At 36.2% G+C, this 23,511-nt stretch overlaps 2 protein-coding genes across 4 annotated transcripts in view; one reads left to right on the forward strand and one right to left on the reverse strand.

Moving 5' to 3' along the window:
- The window catches only part of LOC127624095 (cyclic AMP-dependent transcription factor ATF-6 alpha-like), a 48,612-nt gene extending 37,589 nt beyond the window's left edge, over positions 1 to 11,023 (reverse strand). Inside the window, exons 1-7 of the mRNA XM_052098753.1 lie at positions 10,776 to 11,023; positions 9,706 to 9,776; positions 8,980 to 9,067; positions 6,947 to 7,044; positions 4,327 to 4,456; positions 4,035 to 4,205; positions 1,684 to 1,862 (exon numbers count right to left, since the gene is read on the reverse strand). Of these exons, the coding sequence (XP_051954713.1) occupies positions 1,684 to 1,862; positions 4,035 to 4,205; positions 4,327 to 4,456; positions 6,947 to 7,044; positions 8,980 to 9,067; positions 9,706 to 9,776; positions 10,776 to 10,863 (825 nt within the window). The 5' untranslated portion in view covers positions 10,864 to 11,023. The remainder of the gene's footprint in view (positions 1 to 1,683; positions 1,863 to 4,034; positions 4,206 to 4,326; positions 4,457 to 6,946; positions 7,045 to 8,979; positions 9,068 to 9,705; positions 9,777 to 10,775) is intronic.
- Positions 11,024 to 17,921: 6,898 nt separating this feature from the next.
- LOC127624338 (retinoic acid receptor RXR-gamma-B-like) overlaps positions 17,922 to 23,511 on the forward strand; it is a 39,089-nt gene continuing 33,499 nt past the window's right edge. For 2 of the 3 annotated variants that reach the window (XM_052099122.1, XM_052099124.1), the window contains exon 1: positions 17,922 to 18,062. In XM_052099122.1, the coding sequence (XP_051955082.1) occupies positions 18,032 to 18,062 (31 nt within the window). In that variant the 5' untranslated portion in view covers positions 17,922 to 18,031. The remainder of the gene's footprint in view (positions 18,063 to 23,511) is intronic. The other variant, XM_052099123.1, reaches the window with a different exon arrangement.

Below are 23,511 nucleotides of genomic sequence, written 5' to 3' on the forward strand. Positions count from 1 at the left end.
TCAGATGTGTTTCTGATTTGATTATATGTTTCGCTTGACTGCATGAACATTTTTTTCTCAAATCTCTCACTACCTTTAAACATTCAAGCATAAACATGACTGGATATAAACTAATGCAAATAGATGGTAATACATTTTATTTAAACATTTGTTTGGCTTTGAGGTTAGCTTTAATGTTAGCGTCCTCTCAGCCTGGTCTGCAAACATACAGCTGTTCTCTATTAATGCAGCATCTATTCAAGAAATTAATTACTTTATAATGATATGAAATGTGTCCTGTTTTACCAACCTTTTTGTTGTTGGTGTTTTAAATCTGCATTGTTCAACTCTGTGCAATGTTCCGCTGCATTCAACGTGCAGTCTCACGTGTCAAAACAACCACCACGAGGCATCAGTGATAGTTTTTATTTTCGCCTCTAGAGGCCACTCTCATACTATATAATGACAACGCGCCCTTCCCAGCCGCTCCAGCACCAGACACAGCGGGACACAATGGGGGAAAATTATCGGGGTGGATTTTTGCCAATAACCGATAGTTCCAGAAATAGTTATCTGTGCCAATTAATCTGCAAAACCGATATATCGGTCGACCTCTAATTTTAATACATTTGTATTTTTTTATTATATTCAATATTCTCAGATAACAATTTTTTCTTCTACAATATAGCTGCTAAAGTAAACATAGTTTTAAAGGAGTTTTAGATATTTATATTGGAAACCAACCTAAACAAAAACAAATCAAAAATGTATTTTGTTTCAGTGTACAATGGAGCGTAGACTACCCTCTCTCACCTTTTTGTTCACTTCATTCCATCTTTAAGTCACAAAAAACAAACTCTCTGTTATTAATGAAGCTGCATATTGCCAATTTTCTACATGGTAAGAAATGCACAGTGACACATATACTGCATTTCGATACAATAAGTCACGAGCCATCACGTTATAATCTAGCTGCAGCAAGCATGCACGCTTGAGGGATGCAGTTTCAATCTCTCCCCCTTAGATAGGGACACTTCGCGCAGCTAATAGAAGAGGTGCTGACCACACAGAGAAATGCCAGTTTCAGAGTTTGTATTTGTATTTGAACTTTAAGAAAGCTAGATCGCATTAAATATTACTGCATTAAAGATGTAATGGCATTACAGTGGACAGAAATGCCTTGTTGATGAGAGAGGTTAACAGAGAATGGCCAGACTGGTTCCAACTTACAAAGTCTATGGTAACTCAGATAACTGCTCTGTACAATTGTGGTGAGAAGAATAGCATCTCTGAGATTTTCCCCATTCTGATGATAGATATGAATATTAACTAAAGCTCCTGACCCGTATCTACATGACTTTATGCACTGCACTGCTGCCACATGAGTGGCTGGTTAGATAATCACATGGATGATTGTTGGTGCCAGACAGGCTGGTTTGAGCATTTCGGTAACTGCTGATCTCCTGAGACTTTCACGCACAACAGTCTCAAGAAATGACTCCAAATGGTGACAAAAAAACAAGCGAGCAGCAGTTCTGCAGATGGTAACACCTTGTTGATGAGAGAGGTCAATAGAGAATGGGCAGACTGGTTCAAACTGATAAAGTCTACGGTAACTCAGATAACCACTCTGTACATCTGTGGTGAAAAGAATAGCATCTCAGAATGCATCTAGATTTCTGGCAGTCAAAACTCACAACTTACATCGTCCACAAGTGTGGTATTCTGAAGTGTCATGGGGACCACTGGAGCAGCTGTCACCGGGGCAAAAACAGAAGGAGGTCTGTCCAATGTTGGCACTGTGACCACAACACGTGTGGCTACTGCCTGAGGTGCCTGGAGCTGGACAACCTGAGTTGGCTGAGATAACAACATTGGTCGACCTGCACAAGAGAACACCATAGACATAGTCAAAATCTAAAACCTGACTGCATTCAACTTCGATTTCAAAAGTACTTGATTGCCATGATTACTTTTCATATATTATTGCAAAAGCATCTATACAATGCACACAAAATGAAATAAGTGGTCGACAGATATAGGCGTTTCCGATGTGTAGCGAGATTGGCAGACAGCCAAACATATTTTTTGACAATATTTACTCAAATTCGATTTAAGATGAAATAATACAAAAAACGTCTATCCCCTGACAAATCAATGGTAGATTTTGGAAGTGACACAAAGAGAAATATAACACTTCTGTTAATCGGCCAAGTGAACACGGTTATAAGCCAAATGAAGATAATCACAAAATTGCAAAATAAAGGCTTAAATCGGCCTGGTGGATATGTCGGTTATTCACTAAATAAAAAATAAGTGGCAGAAAAATAAGTCAATATATACATTTTAAAAAAGGATATTTTTGAAGGCTAGGAAATCCAGTTTGTTGTAATTTTACCTTTATTTTCACTGACCTCCATATAAATACTCTCTGAAAATAGTGCCTCGGTTTATGGCACATGACGTGTTGCTATTGGAGTGGAGTTAAATGAGAGAAATTGACAGCGACTCCCCTGCAGGAGACATTCTCAACGAGTTCAATTTCTTAGTCACCCACTGACTTCTTCGACAAACTGCAAAATAACCACTTGCATCAAAACTCTGTGGTTTGTCAGAAAGGAAAGTAATTACTGAAGCAGAATGCAATCAGTTCAAAGAGTAATTCCAAATTTTTTCACACAAATGGGTTCATTAAGTTTATGGGTAGCTGACATAAAATACTTATGAAAAACTGAATGCATGTATCCTGATACATACATACAAATATCCCTGACATCCAATGTTTTTTTGTTTTAACGATTATTATTTACAGTTTATTGTCTACAAACTGAACTGATTACATAAGTAATTGCATTGCTCAGAGTGATGTTTACAAGTGTTTATTGTAATGTCTGTAAATTGCAGTTCCACTGTATAATTGCGCATGGCTGGAATGACAATAAACTTTACTTGAAGTCCTGCAGTGGTATGCTATACTCTTCCCTAACACCCTTTTTATGTAAGAGCATTTTGCTGATTCTTTTATAACTACTATAATGTACTGTAGATTTAATGACCTCATATTAACTGTGGGACTACATCTACTACATCTGTACTTTTAAAAATTCATTTGTCACAACCCTTTGAAAGGAACTAGGTAAAAGGATGATTGTGGTGATACTCGTAAAAAAATCTATTTAAATGATGATCAGTCAGAATACCTCAAATATACACTTTCCCTTCAGCACGAGCATGTTGATGTTGATTAAAAAAAAGTTTGGGTACAATTCCGTGATGCTCTGTGTGACGTAACATTCATAAACTAAACTGCACTGACATGCTAGGCCTCATTCTATCATACCATTTTCAAAAAATGAGTGAGAAGCAATTGTTTGCACACACTAAAGTACAGAGATTTGTAACAATAAGTCTCTTTAGTGCTCCAGACAAGATGCTTACATGATAGGATTACCGACATGAAGCTACTCTTATCTTCTGCTGTACTGGTGCTTCCAGGTGTGTGAGGCAGATGTTTATATTGGCAGTATGGAAACGGATACTAGAGCTTGCTAGAGGAAACTGATGCCTGACAGCCGTAGCTTATTACACTCAAGACAATACACAGGGCTGCCTATTTTATCAGCAGTTTTTTTTTCCAATTCTGCTCGATCACAACAAATTAATATTCTCTACAGTAAAAATGAACCCACTAATTTGTACTGCAAATAGAGAAATTATCAGATTTCTCTAGCAACCTTAAAAAATTGTTTTTATTATATATTAAAACATTCATAATTCTATAAAGCTCAGCCTCAGAATTAATACATACTAGCAAACAAACACCAATAAAACATCCATCCCTTCAAAACTTTATACTTAGTGCCATCTGCTGGTTTTTGTATACATGAACAGAGTGCTGGAATATAGCATGATATGGGTTAACTGTTAACTAAAAGTTAACTAACCCAAATTGTAAATGAAGAGAAAAAGATTGGAGAGAAAATATGATCCGCTCATTCTATAGCTGAATTTTATTTTAAAGCGTAAAAAAAAAGAAGTATTTTTTCCCCGCTCACCTGCAGGGGGTGCTGGCTGAATGGTGACAGGTTTCACCACAGGTAGAACTGTAGTCTGGAGAGGTTGGATGATGATGGTCTTAGCCTGAAGAGGGGCTGCAGCAGTGATGAACGGTTTAGGCTGTATGGAAGCCATATGAATGGGTCTCTTAGATAAATGGACAGGCTTTGCTGTAAGAACAACAGTAATGTTAATCAACTTCACTCCGAATAAAATGAGATTAGAAAACAAATTATTCAAATGAGGAAACTAGTTTTCAGTAATGCCACATTAATGTAGATGAGAGCCGACCTTTTGTTGCCTGATTGGTCCTTTTGGGTGGCTTCTTCTGAAAGGGTGGTTCAGCACAACCGCTCGAGTCAGAACAGACAGACAGCGGGGAGGGCTGAGAATGCCAGGACACTGGAGACAGCGTTTCATCCTAAAACGGTAAATAAAGGTAACAGGGTTTCTGCAGGTTTTATGAGGCTAAATTTAAGATATTCTTTTAGATGAGGGATCATAAAAATTGTATTTTGTTTTTATATAGAACTACCCCAAAGAAGCTTTTTGACATCCTCACATATATTCCACACGACAATATAGTAACTGAATTTACACACATGATCCAGTTAAAAAGTTTACATTCCTTTGGTTTCTAATATGGTGTGTTGCGTTCTCGATGATCAATGACTCTTTGTGTTATAATTGTTCATGAATCCCTGCTTTGTCCTGAGCAGTGAAGATGTCCAATTTCCTTAAGATAAACACCCAACTACAGTAACATTTTTGGTTTCTCTGCATCTTCTGCACATTTGCGTTCTTCCCAAAAGTGGCTATATATGATGACAATTGATGGACTAATACGCAACTATAACAAATGGTGCAAACAATTATTGATGCTCAAGAAGGTAACAAGAGGGAACCAAGGGGTGAAAACTTTTGAACAGTATGATGTGTAAATAAGAGTACATTTTGTGTTATGTAGCTTTTGAAGGGCAGTACTACATAAAAAATAAAATCTCTATTTGTAAAAGGCTATTTGAATACATTCTGAAAGGGGTGTGGAAACTTACCAAAACAAAAAGGTTATGCAAACTTCAGCACATAAGAGTATAGGCTATATAGTTTATTTTAGATTTAGTTTTTTCACGATTTAACCACATTTTAGCTTTTTTTTTAATGTACAAATTCCATGTAGCCTATCCTATCCAAATGATGTCATATTGCATGTGTATTTATGAAATGACTTGTAATGTCAGGTACACATTTTAACAAAACATTCACAACATTGTATCCACAAATTCAAAATACAACCCCACACTTAGTGCTTGTACTACATAAAAAGTGCAGTACTGCTGTCTAAATGTGACATTGTCTGATTTACCTCCGTGCTCATGGGGAAATGAACATTACAGAAAAACACTCGCTTATATTCACGTGCTACACGAAGAAAGGCTTCTTTCAGCTCGTTGTTGAAAACACATTTTTTATTGGTGCATTTCTACTTGTGCTGACTGACAGGATGACAAAGAGTGCACGCCAAACGTGTGACGTCATTGCCATGGTATCCAGATACATTTCAGCAGATTTGCGGGAAAGAATTAAAGTATCGTCAAATCAACGTGAAACGCTTCGTAATTGCTTCTCTTCTCTGCAAACGACACCAAAGACAATAGCGAGAAGGAAAATGAGTACATCAAATGGAAGTAGAAAAAAAACTAAATCGATGAGCCTACCAGCTGAAACCAGGACATAATTACAATGATTAGAGACTTGTCTGGACACTGGGACACACCTCTTCAAAATGGGATGTCTGGTCACCCCACGTAAACGCAACAAGAAAACAATCCCTCATACAACATTTAATGCCATGACCATATGAATTAAAGCCTTTTTGCTCCGATTTAAGACCTTTTTAAGGCCTTATTTTGTGGAAGGGCAAATTAAGACTTTAAGACTTTTCTTTTGTTCTTCTCATCACAAGACTGTGGGGTAACATTGAGATTTTGGATCGTTCCGAAGGTACACGTTTTCACTGGAACAACGTGTTGGTGTGATAGTGGAACTAAAGTTGTTCTTTGAACCTTGAGAAAGATTCGAGAGACACTGTGTGATTTTGCTAATACACCTTGAACTGTCAGCACACATATTCCAAAATGAGACTGAAAACATAAACGAGAGACAGATTAATTAGTTTGATGATGTGCTAAGAGGCGAATAAGACATTTGTTAGCACACGAAGTCTTAATTAGACACCTAATTCACATGGGTGTATATTTGTGTCTGTGTCCTCTTGACCTCTGAACCAGTGCAGCTGGCAGACCCAGTGCAGCCCAAACACACTCCATCTGGACACTGGATGGGCATCTGACAGTTTAGGTTATTAAGCAAATGCTTAAAATACAGAGAATCTGTCTTTTTTTAATGAATCAAGACCTATTAGTTCTCGAACATGATAAAAAGAGCGGTGATAGACATACTGTCCATATTTTTCAGGCCAGATTATTGGCTGATATTTGGCCAAATTTTGCACAAACTACTGACAGCCTTGTTTACAGACAATTCTTCAGCATAACGTACACTTTCTGTTTTCATTTTTTATTGTTATTTTCATATTTTATATTATCATACAGTATGTTTTCATTCTTTAAAGTGTAAAATACATATTTATTTCCAGGTTTTTGTGTCTTGTTTGCCCATATCAAATTGTACTATGTAAAGGCTATATCAATATTTATATTGGCCATCGTTCAATGGCCAATGTGTGTATGTTGACTACACAACAAAACAGTGGGCACTTTATCAGTATATGTAAACAGTAAGGAGGCAACAGCAACGCAAAAATATCTTTACAAATCACCCTGACAATTCATATGCTAATTCCTGAGGGCAGAAATGCTTAAAGATTTGGGGATGGAGTTTGACTCACGTGTGCAGAGTATGGTGATTGAGGCTCCACTGATGCTGGTGAGGACACTGAACTAAGCGTGTGGTTGGGTGAGAGTGAGTCCACTGTTACATCCCCATCTGTGAGAGCAGAGACAAAAGGGATGGCCAACACCTTGAAATCAGATCTCTTACATAGAACATAGCATCCTTGCAAATCAACATAGAAGGATCACAGTGGCATGCCCCAGAGTTACTGTATTAAATTACTTTTTGTATGTTTTGAGAGCAGACACCTTCAAAACCACATTGCTTACATTTGATTAGTGACTAGGGATTAAATGATTAGTCAACATTATCGACAACGTCGACAATAAAAAGTAGTCGACAAAAATGTTCATTGTCGAATAGTCGTTTAATCTCATTTAACGTAACATGAGATCACATTGCACGCGAGAGCAGCACTGCGGCTCGCGTCTGAATGAGGAGAGGAAGAATTACACAGATCACAGTCCAGATGCACTCTAAACTTTCCAAACAGCTTCAGGTGATGTACATCACAAAGTACAAGGGAATTATCCAAAAACACTAAATAAGTAAATACAGACGCACTCTCATTGTGGAATAAGTGGAGTCGGAGCTCTTTAAAGGAAACACACCGGTATTACATTTTAAATGCAGTTTTAAAGCGTTAAAGCTTTATTAAAGTTAAAATAATTTGGAAGCAGGTCATGTAATTAACTACAAACTCCGACTCTAGCATTTCTCTGTGGGGTCAGCACCTCTTCTGTGAGTTGCGCAAATGCCCTGATCTAAGGGGGAGAGATTGAAACTGCACTGGCTGATACACACTCTGTCACGGGGACGCTCATTCCTCGAGCCCGCACTTGCTTAAGTTAGATTATAACGCGATGGCTTGTGACTTACTGAATCATAAAGTCTGTCACTGTGCATTTCTTATCATGAAGAAAATTGGCAATACACAGCTTTATTAATAAGAGTTAAGGATGGATTGAAGTGAACAGAAAGGTGAGAGAGAAAGGCTTCAACCCTTTATACACTGCAACAAAATACATTTATGATTTGGTTTAGATTGTTTTCCACTAAAAATATCTAAAACTCATTTAAAACAATGTACATTTTCTTTAGCAGCTATACTGCAGAAGAAATAATTGTTATCTGAGAATGTTGAATAGAATATTAAAAATACTAATATTTTAAAATATCTAAAAATCCTTTAAAAAAAGATGCATTCACATGAGAAGCAGCATATAAGATATTTAGACTTGCTTTTTGAATGTAAGTAAATTTTTCTTTACTTTTTATAAAAGTATAACAAAGTGAAAAAATACATGTATAAAAAAACACTTATATTTAAGATACATTCTTTTGAAGTCTAACTATCTTATATGTTGCTTCTCAAGTAAATGTATCTTGTTTTAAGGATTTTTAGACAATTTCAAATGGAAAACAATATAAAAACACTTGATGATAAGTTTTTTTTTTACAGTGAATTTCTTTACTGAATTAAACTTAATAAAAGTATTTTTCTCTCCCTTTAATTCAGTAAATGTCATTTAAAGGTATTGTTAAAATAAGATTTTTCCTCTTTATTGTGAGCAAGCATATTTAATCCAACCTTTTAAGCAGGGGCACAAGCTGAATAATCGGTTAAAAGCTAATGATTAATCATCGCAATAATCGCAGAATAGTCGAGTAATCGTTCTAATAATCGTTCGATTAATCGATTATCAGAATAATTGTTAGTGGACATGCAATAGTGCAGAATTTGAAATATTCCTTCAACATTTTTACATTTTTAAAATCCTACAATTAAATGTTTATTTCCAGGTTTAATGCAAAAAACATTTCAATGTGATCTCTGACTACACTGATGTCTTATGTCTGCAGAATATTAAAACATATTCTATTATATAATATTAACAAATGTTGGCTAGAGACATTTGATGATTTCACATAAAAATAAAGTTTCTCAATTCAGTGTAGCTACAGCCATTGAAAATTGACTGACAACAGAGAAATACAGTGCAGTCAAAGCATGGTAAATTTCAGTACCTGATCGAGGGCTGACATTATCTCCCCAGGCATCGGAGTTCCATACTGGGTGCTCATTGTCAAATTTCAGGTTTTGTGCATAGGTTTCCTAAAGAAGGAAAAATCCAGTTATTTCCATTTCTTCTTATTTTTTCCCCCAATTTGGAATGTCAAATTCCCAATGCGCTCTAAGTCCTCGTGGTGGTGTAGTGACTCGCCTCAATCCAGCTGGCGGAGGACTAATCTCAGTTGCCTCCGCATATAAGACCATCAATCCGCGTATCTTATCACGTGGCTTGTTGAGCGCGTTACCGCAGAGAGATAGCGTGTCGGGAGGCTTCAAACTATTCTCCATGGCATCCATGCATCACATTATAGCGATCATGAGGCGGTTACCTAGCTAGCAACCGGGCCAATTTGGTTGCTTAGGAAACCTGGCTGGAGTCACTCAGCAAACCCTGGATTCGAATTCGCAACTCCAGGAGTGGTAGTCACCATCTTTACTCGCTGAGATACCCAGGCCCCATTTCCATTTATTCTTAAACTTCTTAAAGTTTCTTCCTAAACATTGGTCAAAGCTGCTTAAAAATCCAAAAGGACTGTTAAAATGAAAACTTGCAAATGCCTGATGAGTTTTTTTTAATGCACTAAAAACCAACGATAAATCTATCTAATCATGTCTAAACGCTTCTGTGCAGCAGAGCTAAAATATTTTGATCAGTTGCCATTGTAGGCAGTTTTACTTACATAGCCGACACTTTCCACCAGTGCATCCAAGAGCTCACCGGCTTCCCCAAGATCATCAAACAAACTGAAGTCTATACAAGCAAGAGACAGAAAAACAAAACAAGGCAAAATGCTTTATTGGCATTAAGCTAGACTGTCATCAGATAAGCATTAATGGAATAGTTCACCAAGAAGTGAAAATTCTAGAATCATTTACCCACCCTTATGCCATCACAGATGAGCCTTTTTTTTAATTCTTAACACAAACAATGATTTTTAGAAGAAAATCTCAGTTCTGTAGCACCATAGAACAATACATGCAAGTAAATGGTAACCAAAAATATGATGCTCCAAAAAGCACAAAGGCAGAATAAAAGAGTGTCCAGTGGTTAAATCTATATATTCAGAAGTGATATGTTAATGTGGGTGAGAAACAGAACAATATTTAACTGCTTTTTTACTATAAATTCTCTTCACTGCCCAATAGATGGCGATATGCATAAAGACTGCAAACTGCCAAAAAACAAATGAAGAAGAATGTGAAAGTGAAGATTTATAGTGAAACAGGATTTAAATATTGATCTGCTTCTCACCACACCTATCATATTGTTTTGTAAGATGTGGATTTAACCACTGGGGTGGTATGGATTACTTTTATGCTGCCTTTATCTAATGTTGAAGCTTCAAAATGTTGGTACCCATTTACTTGCATTGTGAGGACCAACAGATCTGAGATTTTCTTCTAAAAATAGTTTTTTGTGTTCAGCAGATGAAAGTAAGTCATACACATCTTGTTTTTCTAATTTGCAGAAAGAGGCAATAGCATTTACTTCAAATTAAGGTAAACCTAACCCTAATTCACACCCTTTAATATAGTAATACACCTAAACCTGTGTATTAACTAACCAGTTAAACAAACAAACCTAAACCAGTTTTAATTGACGTGTTTAAAAGCTATATCATTACGATACAGTCCAAAAATATTGGAATGTTCAGCAACTAAAGACAAATGTGTATCTTAAATATAAGTGGTGTTCGCGTGTACCCGCGGCTAATGCGCTGTCGTAGATATTTCAGTAAGTGTTTCTTACCCCACTCTTCATCCTGATCGATGGAAATATCCTCCTCCGCTTCCTTATTCATCAGCGATGAATTCACGAACATTAAATCCGACGACATTATATCTTGAATACATCACTTTGTGTTAAACAATTAAACTAATAACGGACGCTGGTTATCAGTGACGTCTGTGTGAAGATGTAAAAGCGCGATTCCCAATTCTGATGAAACTACATAACAACAATGTTGTAAGAAAGTACACGTCTAGTTTTACGGCAACTTGACGGGTGCCGGAATGGGTCAAACATCCGTTTTTGTAAAATCCCTGGTGTTTTTCATCTGTACGCCACACGATGGCAGTAGACAATACTGTTATAAAGGCCTACCATTAGTTATGCACAAACTGGGTTGATGCCATACCGCGGTGATGTTATCTTTGAGATTTGTAGTGTTCGTGCTGTGTTTTATGTCTTATCTCTTTTCATAGACACAGCCTTTCCCCAGATTTCCATAAACATTGATTACAGCTCTCAGTTTTATTGCTTTGCTTTATCCAGGCAAAACAATAATCATAATATGCATTTTACTACTGTTGCAGATCAGAGATGGTGTACTTACAAATATAGACATAGGTCAATAACTTTGACATGGTCTTCTCTGTCCAATACTGTCTGAAAGATGACACTTTGACATTTGGAAATGTGTTACTAGCCAACCTCTGTTCACTGGATATCCTATTTAAAGCATTAGTGCTGGCTAAAATAAAAGGTGCATAATCAGATTGTTGCAGGTTCATATAACAGATGTATTCAAATACTACAAATAATCATAATGCTTTATTTGAGTTGCACATCTGTAATACACAATTACAGTAGGAACAGCGTGCCCTTTTCAGTTGGGAGTGTCAAACTGACTTAGTATAGGAAAAGTGCACAACACAAATTGACAAAATCTATCTAAAGCACATTATGACTGTTTTGTAATAAACAATCCAACTGAGCTGTTGGGCTTGCTTTATTCATGGGATCTTCGCAGTCCCTGTTCCGTTACTAATTGTCAGACCAGCAGGTCACATCGGCTGGTTTGAAGATCTGGAGCAGGTGCTAGCTATAATCTTGTTGGTCTTCCCAGAACATGGTCAGCTCAACCTGATGTGGTCTACAACAATCTCGGCTAGATTTGAACCTCTCCCACACTTTACCCAAGTAATGTTTTTGTGTTTTATGACTAACCACTATGAGTGGGTTAATCTACACTTTCATCATAAAATCTAGCAACTCACTTGCTGTACATGTTATAGAACCAAAATTCAAATATGGGCAAATTTGTGCAAAGTTGCTTTAAATAGACAAATATAATTTACCTTTCAAGCATGGCTATTGAAGTTGGGATGATATATTATGATAGACTGAGTGTGTAAATTAAAGTTGCAATAATATTTTCTTTCTGACAGTAGTTAATCATTGGTTTATAAGAGGTGAAGTTTTTATGGCAAAGACAGCCATACTGAGCACTATAAAAAAGTGCATCTCTTGAATTATATCCTCATTTGGTTGAGGGTTTTGAGGCTTTTTCAGGTTTTAGCCAATCATGACCCAGTATGGACCATTCAGGTTAATTGTGTATTCAGGTTAATTGAGTTTAAACCCACCAGCCCCCTCACAAAGACAGACTGAGGATTAACAGGTTAATGTAACGCTCAAGAACATCCATTTGGAATGGATTAGGGCTTTGACCGCCTGTTTATAAATTGCCACAGGAATTGTTTGTTCAAAATCCCACTTTACAGAGGCAGACTTCATGTTTTCCTGTAACAAAAAGTACATCCACAGTCAACAAAATACATTTAGGGGTCAAAAAGCAAGTGAAACTTAATTTGAGAATTCATTAAAGGGACAGTTCACCCCAAAATAAAAAAATTATGTCATAGTTTACTCTTACCCTTATGTTGCTCTAAACCTGACTTTCTTTCTTCCAAGTAACACTAAAGGAGATGTTAGGGACAGATAACCTCAGTCCCCATTCATTTTCATTGATTGGAAAAAAGAGCAATGTCTTGATTTTTGGGTAATCTAACTCTGAGCATTGCAATTGCCTGAGATACCATATAATAAGCAACAGAATCATCCTGCTTCTTATATTTCCTCTTTGAAGAAAAGCAGCAAGCAGAACACTTAATACAATTTAGACCTCCCTGCTGGAAAACACATGAAGTAAAATGTAAAGAATTCTCCTATCATCACAATTCCATACGATCACCCCCACACCTCAGTTTGTGTGCTCCATTTGCACTTGTATCTCTGTGGGTGTTTTCGCTCAGCAGTCATCAAGAGAACATAGAGGTCTGGAAATAAATGGAGGTTAAAGATAGAAAAGAGCTCTAGAGAGTAAGCAAACATTTCACAAACATAGTCCTCTGCCCACTTCATCTTTTGTTTATGTGATGGATGTCCTGTGAGATTGATGATGTTGAACAAACATCATGTTGGGCATTGTCTCTTCCAAGCAAACATAGAGGAGGGATCACTTATCATCTTAGCTTGAGAAGGAGGAATTAGGGGTTGTAGAAGTCAGTATTGGGAGATTTGAGTAAAAAGATGGATTTTGTGTGACATACTGTGGTCCCTTTAAAGTATTTGGACACTTAAGCCACACTTGAAAATTAATGAACGTCATTATTACACAATATAACAAAATATCCAACCATGTGGCATGTACTTAAGAAAAACAGCACAAAAACACCTTTGAAGCTAAACATCCCATATAACAAGAAAATTCAAAAAATTAGTTTAGCCTATTGTGTTTAGAATTAATTTTTAACAAAAATGTCTATATATATATGGAATTTAGTTTCAATTCAATGTAAGTTATATGTATGTAAATTAGAGGCCTAATGGCCTCCATCCATCCATCTTCAACAGCTTATCCGAAGTCGGGTCGCGGGGGCAGCAGCTCCAGCAGGGGGCCCCAAACTTCCCTATCCCGAGCCACATTAACATCTTCCCAGGCCAGTGTGGAGATGTAATCTCTCCACCTAGTCCTGGGTCTTCCACAAAGCCTATTATTAAAAATAGAGACAAAACATATTTGGACACTTTCTGGTTTTTAAACCTCAGTGGAACATGTCCATAGTTAATGTAATGGAACTACAGTGGTTACTCTGCAAGGACACCTATGTCTGAGTGAAACTGACTTCACACATATGTGTGTCAGTATGATCTTGACATCAGTTGGTTAGAAGTAACAGCTAAAATGGCACAAACAAAAATAAAAGTTAGTTCTAAGAAAATGTCTAGCATCATTTGTGTGCTTATGGCACTTTGTTTCATATTTTGTTGTATAATCATGCCAATAAAGCTTTCTTGAATTGACTTGTTATATTCACACATTGGCACATAGTTTTGACCTTCATCCTTTGGTTTGTGTCTGTGTGCTTTTAATTTTCACTTGATTAGGTAGTCACTATTTAAACTATAATTCAGGGTTAGCAGGTGACCTAGGTCTGGTGTGCAGGGGGGTGGGACACATTGTTTGTTTGGATAGGTTTGTGAATACAAAGGGATTACGGCATACGGTTTGGCTCACTAACAGCTCTGACTGTGTCTGTGTTTGTTTGATTGTAAATGTGTTATAGAGAGTGTGTGTGGCTGATTATCTTTGAGATCAGTGGGTAAAGGAAACATGATGGAGGTTAATAGGGGTTGAAAAATGAAAAACAACCTGTTAAATGTAAAAATGTCAAACTGATTGATCAAAATTTACATAACAGAAAATATCATGACAATGTCATTTTAATGGTTTGTTTAATGTATGCCTATATATTCAGTTTGTTGCAGTAAAACTGATTATACTGACCTTTAGAAATTATAATTATGCTACATGGAACTAACTTTAACTTAACGTTCTCCCGTTTTTACATCAAAAACATATTTAAAAGAAAAGAACGTTAAAAAGCCCTAAGCATAAAGAAGAGGCTAACAAATTGCAGGCATTACACCTTGTGCCACCATTAAGCCCACACAAAGAGAGCAGTAACTGTTTGACTTTAATGAATTAACATGATCTAATAGACCTAAGAAAGAAGGGTTCACATAAAAGCCTTGATTGATGTGAGAAGGGTTGAGGAAAAAACTATTTATCTTACTTGTGCTCTTTAATAGGTAATTCATACAATGATGGGGCCGAGTAAATAGGGGGTTGTTTATGGGGTGGGGTTATTCTAAAACCTAGAATGAAATATTTTGTGACGTTGCTGGTCATCCAGAGCACACACCCCACACTAGTTCAAGACTGTGAATGCTGATGACTTAACCTTCTAAGGTAGTGAGAGCTCACCTTTGTATGACCCCACACTCTGAAGAACAGTCTGGGGGGAATCTCAAGGAGTCTCTGAGCCCCCACATTGAATTTGAATTAATGTAACCAGGCTGACAGATAGATCTTACTTGATTGTATACATTTTTTTACATAGGGCTCAGCTCTGGTTTACAAGCATCATTTAATTTATTTCTGTTGTGTACATTTGTTTTATTTATTTTTTCCAATTCGATTTTTAATCCTGATAAAATACAGATTTAGTTTGTATTAAAAAAGGTTTAAAAAAAAAAATGAAAGCTTAACAGATATAAGCAATGCAACATACTAAATGTAAAATTATGCCACTATGCTTAAATTGCATACATTTTACCCTTTGTACACTGTAAAAAGGGAAAATGAGTTATTGTTGTTGTTACCTTAAAGAGCTATTTCTACCTGATCTATTCCTTAGAAATTAAATTTGTAGGTGTATTCTAATGAAGTCAGGTTGATTTAGTCATATTAAATCATATTTTTGACTAGTAAATTTACCACCTAAAACACTTGTGCATTGTGCAGCACTGTTTCTCTTGATGGTTGTTTGCAGAGATATCTATACGTAGATACCTTATTAGCAGCTATTCTTATGGGCCTCAATATGTCGGCACGTCCGCCATATTGGAAAGATCAAGAGCCGTCCGTCAACACATGAAGTGTGTTGACGGATGATTAAAAGTAAATTGACAGATATTGTCTGTAACAGTCTGGATTCTTTTCAAGCCAACTTCCATATTATCTGATTTTTCATAAACATTGATCAATATTCTCAATGATATAAAAACATTTTTTTTATAGCAAACTGCAAATAAAGTGAATATATCATAGCAAACAGACTGAAAATGATCACCCAGTCTGTCAATTCATTACATGATGAACTGTTTCCACACAAAAGCAGTTTATGCAGCAGTCTGAGGCTTCTTCTCCATTCACTTGCATTCAAACAGCTCTCCTTGTTGACTATTCCAAGATGGCGCCGCAGTTGACGTATCTGAACCAGCCGAATGAAGCATATACGTATGTATATCTATGGTTGCATGGTTCAATAGGTTGTTGTGCGGAGCTACAGAACATCTTAATACATTTGCAGGCCAAATTATAGACAGCATTCAAATATGTGTAGTCTGGTTGTCTTATTTATATAATGATTAGTCTTTTACTAATTGGTTTAAGCTGGAATAGGTTTTCCCATGTAACTTGAAAAAAATGCCCTGCTTAGTAGCTAAATTCAATTAAAGGAATATTACAGGGTCAATATAAGTTAAGCTCAATCGACAGTATTTGTGGCATAATATTGATTATCACAAAAGTTTATTTTAACTTGTCCTTCCTTTTCTTTAAAAGAAAAAGCAAAACTCTGATTTAAAGTGATACTCTTACAATGAAAGTGAATGGGGCCAATTTTTGAATGTGAAAATACTCACTGTTTCAAAACTATAGCCACAATACCAGTATACACAAAGTAAACAATATGTGTGTTACCATGATTTTAGTGTGATGAGATCACTTACTAAAGTTTTTAACAATAGAATTAAAGAAAAAAATATTTTTAAATAAAAAATTATAAGCATCACATTTCTGCCTTTAAACCCTCAAAAAATTGACCCCATTCACTTCCATTGTAAGTGCTTATTAAAGAAAAGGAGGGATGAGTCAAAATTATTTTTTCAACATTATGCCACAAATGCTGTTGCTTAAGTGTGGCTTGTATTGAAGCCATAATGTTTCTTAAAGTTAAGCTCAGATGACAGTATTTGTTGCATAATGTTAAGAAGGCAACAATTCATTATTTTAAAAAATACAGTTACAGTAAGCCACTTAGAATAGAAGTGTGGTTTTACAAGTAAAGCATAAGGTGTAAACATTATGCACGTTAACCTAATTTTAGTGTATGTATTTTGCAGCAGATTACAGGATATATTGCCATTACATCGTCATTCCAAGTTGTAATATTGGATATAACTTTACACAGATAAGATTAGTAAGCAATTTTAACGCACTTACATATAAAATATATTTTTGAGGGGCCTGGTTAGCTTAGTGAATAAAGACTTTGACTGCCACCCCTGCTGTTGCGAGCTGAATCCAGGGCTTGCTGAGTGACTCCAGCAAGGTCTCCTAAGCAACCAATTTGGCCCAGTTGCTAGGGAGGGTAGAGTCACATGGGGTAACCTCCTTGTGGTCGCTATAATGTGGTTCTCACTCTCAGTGTGGTGCGCGGTGAGTTGTGCGTTGATGCCGTGGTGAATAACGCGAAGCCTCCACACACGCTATGTCTCTGCAGTAACGCGCTCAACAAGTCACGTGATAAGATGCGTGGATTGACGGTCTCAGATGCGGAGGCAACTGAGATTCATCCTCCGCCACCTGAACTGAGGCGAGTCACTACGCCACCACGAGGACACGAGGTGCATTGGTAATTGGGCATTCCAAAATTGGGGAGAAAAAATAATAATTAATATATACATGTATATACACTTTTGAAAAAGTGTGTTTTTTACGTTTATGGACTTTATTTCCATTTTAAAGGCAATAACCGTAATTTCTGTCTTTTTTTTAAATTATTATTATTATTTATTCTTTTTTTTTTAAAGCGGGACAAGTCTACATTTTTGTAGAAATAAAGTAATTAAAGCAATTCAAGTAATTAAGCTTGAATTGTATTAAACCCACAACATTTATTTAAATGTTATTCTATAGCATACAGTATCATTTGAATCGTAAAAACTGTGCCAATGTATCTATGTGCTGAAGTCTTCTGCCTAAATCTTATCAGATTGTTGTCGTTGGCAACACCCCTCCTCCCACCTCCCCCTGTGTGGGGCCCTGAGCCAACCAGCAACGCCGCGGAGTTCACTTCACTCTGGCTGGGTAAAGAAATCAAAGGAGGTGCTGCGCGCCTCCAGGACAAGACCCGACAGCAAACTGAATCGGAATGGATAATAACGACACATACTTACATCTCAGTAAGTCTCCCTGCCTCTTCATTCACTGTTAGGATCTCATGTGTTTGTTTCGAAGATTAGTGTTGTTTGTCACAAGGGGCTGCGTATGTCTTGAAAACAACTTCGCTGATGAACTTCAGACAGATTGTGGGCGCTGATCCGCGTTTAGTCCTATCAGCCCGTGTGCATTTACATCAGTCAGGTGACCTCGAGTGCAAGTTTAATTGAGTTAATTTAATCTATAGCTCTGAAAGCACGCGTGTTGTCAAACTGTTGTGTCCGAATCACTAAGAACAGTATGTACTTAGGAGGAATGAAACTCTTTGGCTAATCCTTGGAGTTAAACGTGACAAACACGTGTTTTTTCTTCTTTTTAACAAAAGACAACTAAATTTCTTGCTGCACGCTCCCCTTAATTAGCTCTAAAGCGTGAATTGTAAGTCATGGGACTCCACTTAAAATAAAAAGTGTGTGCCAAAGAATGTGTCAAAGTTATATAGATCGCAGCACTGCGCAGACTTGCAACAAACTAGAGAAATGGTCCTCCTCTGCTCTGTCACCAATTTGTCAAGCTTAATTCATTTACTATACACGCAACTTAATTCGACACCTTTGATGGTTAATCTTGTTTTTGAGAAATGAATGAGCTCATCACAAACGCATAATTATTTATTCTGATGTTGTTATATTGCGTAATAATAGCTAATATTATAATGGAGTACAAATGGGTGACAGATGATACTGCATAAGTCTTTGACCTACTTACAGTACATTTGCTTTAGAAGTAATATCACATACATTTTCAGTGTTTTCAATTAACAATATGTATCTATTGTATCTTATATCCTACAATATAGTTTTACTCCAGATTACACTTATGGTACAACTTAGGTGGTACAACTTAATTTATACAGTAACAATACAGATGGGAAACAGAGCAAAGTTGTACTACTAAATAGAGAAAAAAGATAGTATAGAGGTTTCTGTAGCACTTTATAATAAGGTTATATTTGTTAACATTATTAAATGCATTAGGTATCATGAACTACAGTGATTACCTGCAGTTTGGTATTCAGTAAAACAGCACACTTGCTTGCTGTATAAATACAGTGCAGTAATTTGATCTAGCTAATTACTTTATTACAATGTTACTGACAGACTTCAATTTTCTTTATAGCAGCTCTCAGGGCATTGTAAGTGCTTAAATATATTCTGAACAGGTTTCTTAAATCTTGAGTGTATTATTAGATTTTTGATCTTTCCGCCATCACGCTCAGCTCTCTCTTGGTGCTAGGCTGTCAAAGTGGTGCGTATACCTATACCTCTTATTTAACAATGTGAACCGACTCAGCAAGTCCAAAAAGACACAAGACAAGAACACCGTTGGTTGGTCAAAGCAGTAAGGACACAATCTGCGCTGGCTTGCGCCTGTTACAGTTGGCAGGCAGAATTGGCTCTGAGGCCGTTGGTATTGGCAGCTTTATACATGCAGTCAAACTGCTCAGAGCTGTTTCTGTACATTTCCTACATGTGCTTAAGTCTTTCATTGTGTTACTCACTGAGCAGCCTTGCCTCACTGTGGCAATTATGACTGAGAGAGTCAGAGGAGCCCAGTCAGGCATTAAGAGAAAAAAAGGATATGGAATCAATAAAGAGGGTATTGGAACAAAGTGCAACAGACAGGTTTTGGAAGTACAAATCCCATTTATTTTCTCCATAAATAACAAGATTTATTAACACAACACAGACCTATCTTGAGACCTACCAACTCTGTTACATTTTTCTGTAAAAGCCAAATACAGATGTGATTACAACCTAATTAAAAAAAAAAAAACATTGTGTTTAATACTTGAATTCCTGGTGAAGAACCACACTACCTATGAATCCTGAAGAGAGATCCACCAACTGGAGAAGCCACTGTTACTGTAGGAAATGTAAATCATGACGAAAGTGCGTGAGAGTATAGTTTCATGAAGGCAGTAAGTCATTTTCTGCCATGCCTCAGATTCCCACACCCACACATATCCTCTACCATCTTTCTGCATTCCTTTTCTCCTTTTATGCACAAAGATGACAACTTTATCAAAAATATTTATTTAATCTATTAGAATTGCATGATTATTGGGATTAGTCCCTTTTAAAGGAATATTCCAGGTTCAGTACAAGTTGAGCTCAATCGACAGCATTTGTGGCATAATGTTGATTACCACCAAAATGTGTTTGGACTCGTCCATCCTTTTCTCAACATTTAAAGTCATACACATGAAGCTTATAACTTTCTAAAAGAACTTATATTTAGTACTCTGTTAATAATTGTTTAGTATTTGAGCTGTAAATTAGTTTTAATCGTTTTAACACTAGTTTTAGGATTTAAAGCAATATGTCATCATGGCAACAAAGTTGTAAAATTGGATATAACTTTACACAGAAAAGGTTAGTAATTGGTTTTATCACACTAAAATCATGTTAACACACATATTGTTTATTTCTTGTGACTATACTTTTGAAACAGTGAGTATTTTAAACTGATTGTCCCCATTAAATTCCACACTGTAACCTTGCTTTTTGCTTTTTTTAAAGAAAAGGAGGGACGAGTCGAAATACATTTTTGTGGTGATCAATATTATGCCACAAATGCTGCTGATTGAGCTTAACTTGTAATGAACCCTGAATATTCCTTTAAGGTTCCGGCATACATTATACGAAATCAAAGAACGAACAAGTCTGACGTAATTTAGAAGAAAATCTCACTAAAACGAAGTTTCGGTGGTTTTTTAACAGCTTGCCAGTGTGAACTTCCATGAAAACTTTGTACCGGCTGCCAAACATATTATTACTGCCATTGGTCCACGTCATTGGTGGTTGTGACTTTGAACTCAATGAACATGAACACAATGGTGTGCAGAGTTATTGTCGAGCTGGTGCAAACATACCCACATCTGAAGGATCGTTAACGTAGAAAACATTTTCCCCCCATCGTTTAAATGCTCCCACAGTGACGCGGCCAGTGTCTGAATGTTTGCAAACAGTATACCGTTGCTCAGCTGTTTCAAACTTAATTTTGGCTCTGAGCAAAGAATGAAGAAGAACTTCTCTGTGAGTATGCTGGGGCATAAAGGGTGCTACAACCATTGATCAAAAAATAGATAGTCCCGTCCCAAACACAGTGGTTGAGACAATGTTACTGTATCGGGCTGGTTGAGATGTGTTTAAAATGTTTAGGTCAATCTACTTACAAATGGCTGATTATTAGTTGTCCACATGTTTTAAGATGGAATAGGAGAAACTTTAATGGTTCAGTTATACTGAATGCATACCCTTAAAGAATGGATTAGAGGTCAACCCATATATCGGTTTTAGTGATTAATCTGTCCCAATAATTGGAACGATTGGTTATCGGCAAAAATAGTTGGCAATGTCAATAGTTGATAGTTGAAGATATATATTTGACCAAAATACTTCATCTGGTGAATATATAGGCTACAAAGGGCTTAATTTGTTGAATATTTACATGCAGAGTATTGTAACGGAACTAAGACTCTGTCACCATCACTGTTTTAAAGACTAGTTCACGATTATTAATGTTATATAATATGCTGTAATATTATTGTTATTATTATTATTTTAGATATTTTAATAATAGTAAAGTCATTAAACTGGGATGAATAGTTTACATAGGACACACTTTTGTGTTTTCTAAATACACAAATGAGAAAAATGTGAATTAAGTTGTCATCAAAAAATGTTACTCAAATATTACATTTTAGTGTCTTCAAAGTAGCCATCTTCTGCCTTGATAACATCTTTGCACACTTTGCAATCTCTCAGCCAACTTCATCTGGTATACACCTTAATGGGGCTCAGTACATATCCCTATACATGGTGACTCTGTATTTCCGCGGGCAGCTCCAGTTGTGTCAATCTTCTGCGTGAACTCTCTTTTCATTGAAACTGATCTATGTGGGCCATGTCTTTTATAGGACGACATATTAAATAGGCTTTTTTAGATTTACCCTGAAGGCATTCTGTCATAGAGTCAGCTCTCTTTACTGATCTTATCTACTGTCTGTCTCTCAATGAAACTGTAATGGCACCAGCATTGATATATTGTAGGTTTAAGTAGAAGGTCATCTTACAACTTCTGCATCATTACAGTGCTTGCAAAATGTCTTGCAAACATTTTTCCTCTTTCTTTTTGTCCTCTTTTACTCTTCTGCAATTTCTTTCCAGCCCAATCCACTCAAACTCAATTTTGTCTATAATTGCAGCCTTTTTGTGTGATATGTAATTTTGTTATCATAAGCTTTTTACAGTTTTCAGAAATTAAATATTTTCTAAATTTCCCCAGTAACTTGACACCTTTTTGGATTCATATTAGGGCTGTAAACTTTACGCGTAATTCAGTGCGATAAAATGAAAGCTTAAAATAATTTATGAATCATGCCCCTGGATTGTAATAAGGAATTTTCCTACCACCGCAGCAATTGAAGTTGAAGCTTGAAGTAGGCCTATTGTACCACCTTCATGTTTTTACGAGTCTCAGTCATGGGGGGCAGTAAGCGCAACTACAGCTGTACTGGCATCAAACCACACTTACTGACAGCAGACAGCACAAGATGAAGATGCATTTTTAGCATTTAACTAAGTACCAAACTTTAAACAAACTATGTTTAACTTGAGTGTCCAAAAAAGCTGTTTATGACACAAAAAGTGAGAAGCTTCTAAAGCATCCATCCATTTGTTCATAGACATGTCCTTAGAAAAGCCCTTAAAATATGTCTACCTCAGACTAATTGACGAATTTAGTTGCAAAATGGATTGTTGTGGGCTGTAAGCCAATGACAGCCTTATGTTAAATGATATGAAAGTAAACAAAATAGTAAAATAGTATTTTCTCGTCTGCCACAATATTGTTATGTATTTTAATTATCTGAATTATTATATTTATTATGTAAAGGTCATATTATATTTATAATTATTTAAATATAATTATTTATAAGAATCATTATATATAATTTTTTTATTTGTGGGCCTTTCTCCGCAAATGTTTATTATGTGATTAATTGCTTTTAATTTATTTGGCATATCATGTAATTCATTTGATTAAAATATATATATATTGACAGCCCCAATTAATATATAATGTCACAGCTTAATTATTTCCAGTAACTACATTCACCAGTAATCAAGTAAACGAATTGTCAGTATTGAATATAGTTAATATTGACCAAATGCGAACGGTTTATTGAAAAATGTAATATTGCAGACAGAGAGTCGGGTACAGCCCTGCACAAAACTTTTATTGGTAGTTTGATTTTTAAATTCAATTTGTGGTAGTATTGTATAATTGAAGTGCAGCCTGGCACAAACATAGTCAGTGACTAGAGTTGGAAGTGCATTAGATAATAAACACACAAACAGGTGTATCTGAGGAGCTTGCCAGACTTGGCTGCGGGCTGTGCTTTTATAA

The sequence above is a fragment of the Xyrauchen texanus genome, chromosome 30, assembly GCF_025860055.1.
Source record: "Xyrauchen texanus isolate HMW12.3.18 chromosome 30, RBS_HiC_50CHRs, whole genome shotgun sequence".
Taxonomy (NCBI): Eukaryota; Metazoa; Chordata; class Actinopteri; order Cypriniformes; family Catostomidae; genus Xyrauchen; species Xyrauchen texanus.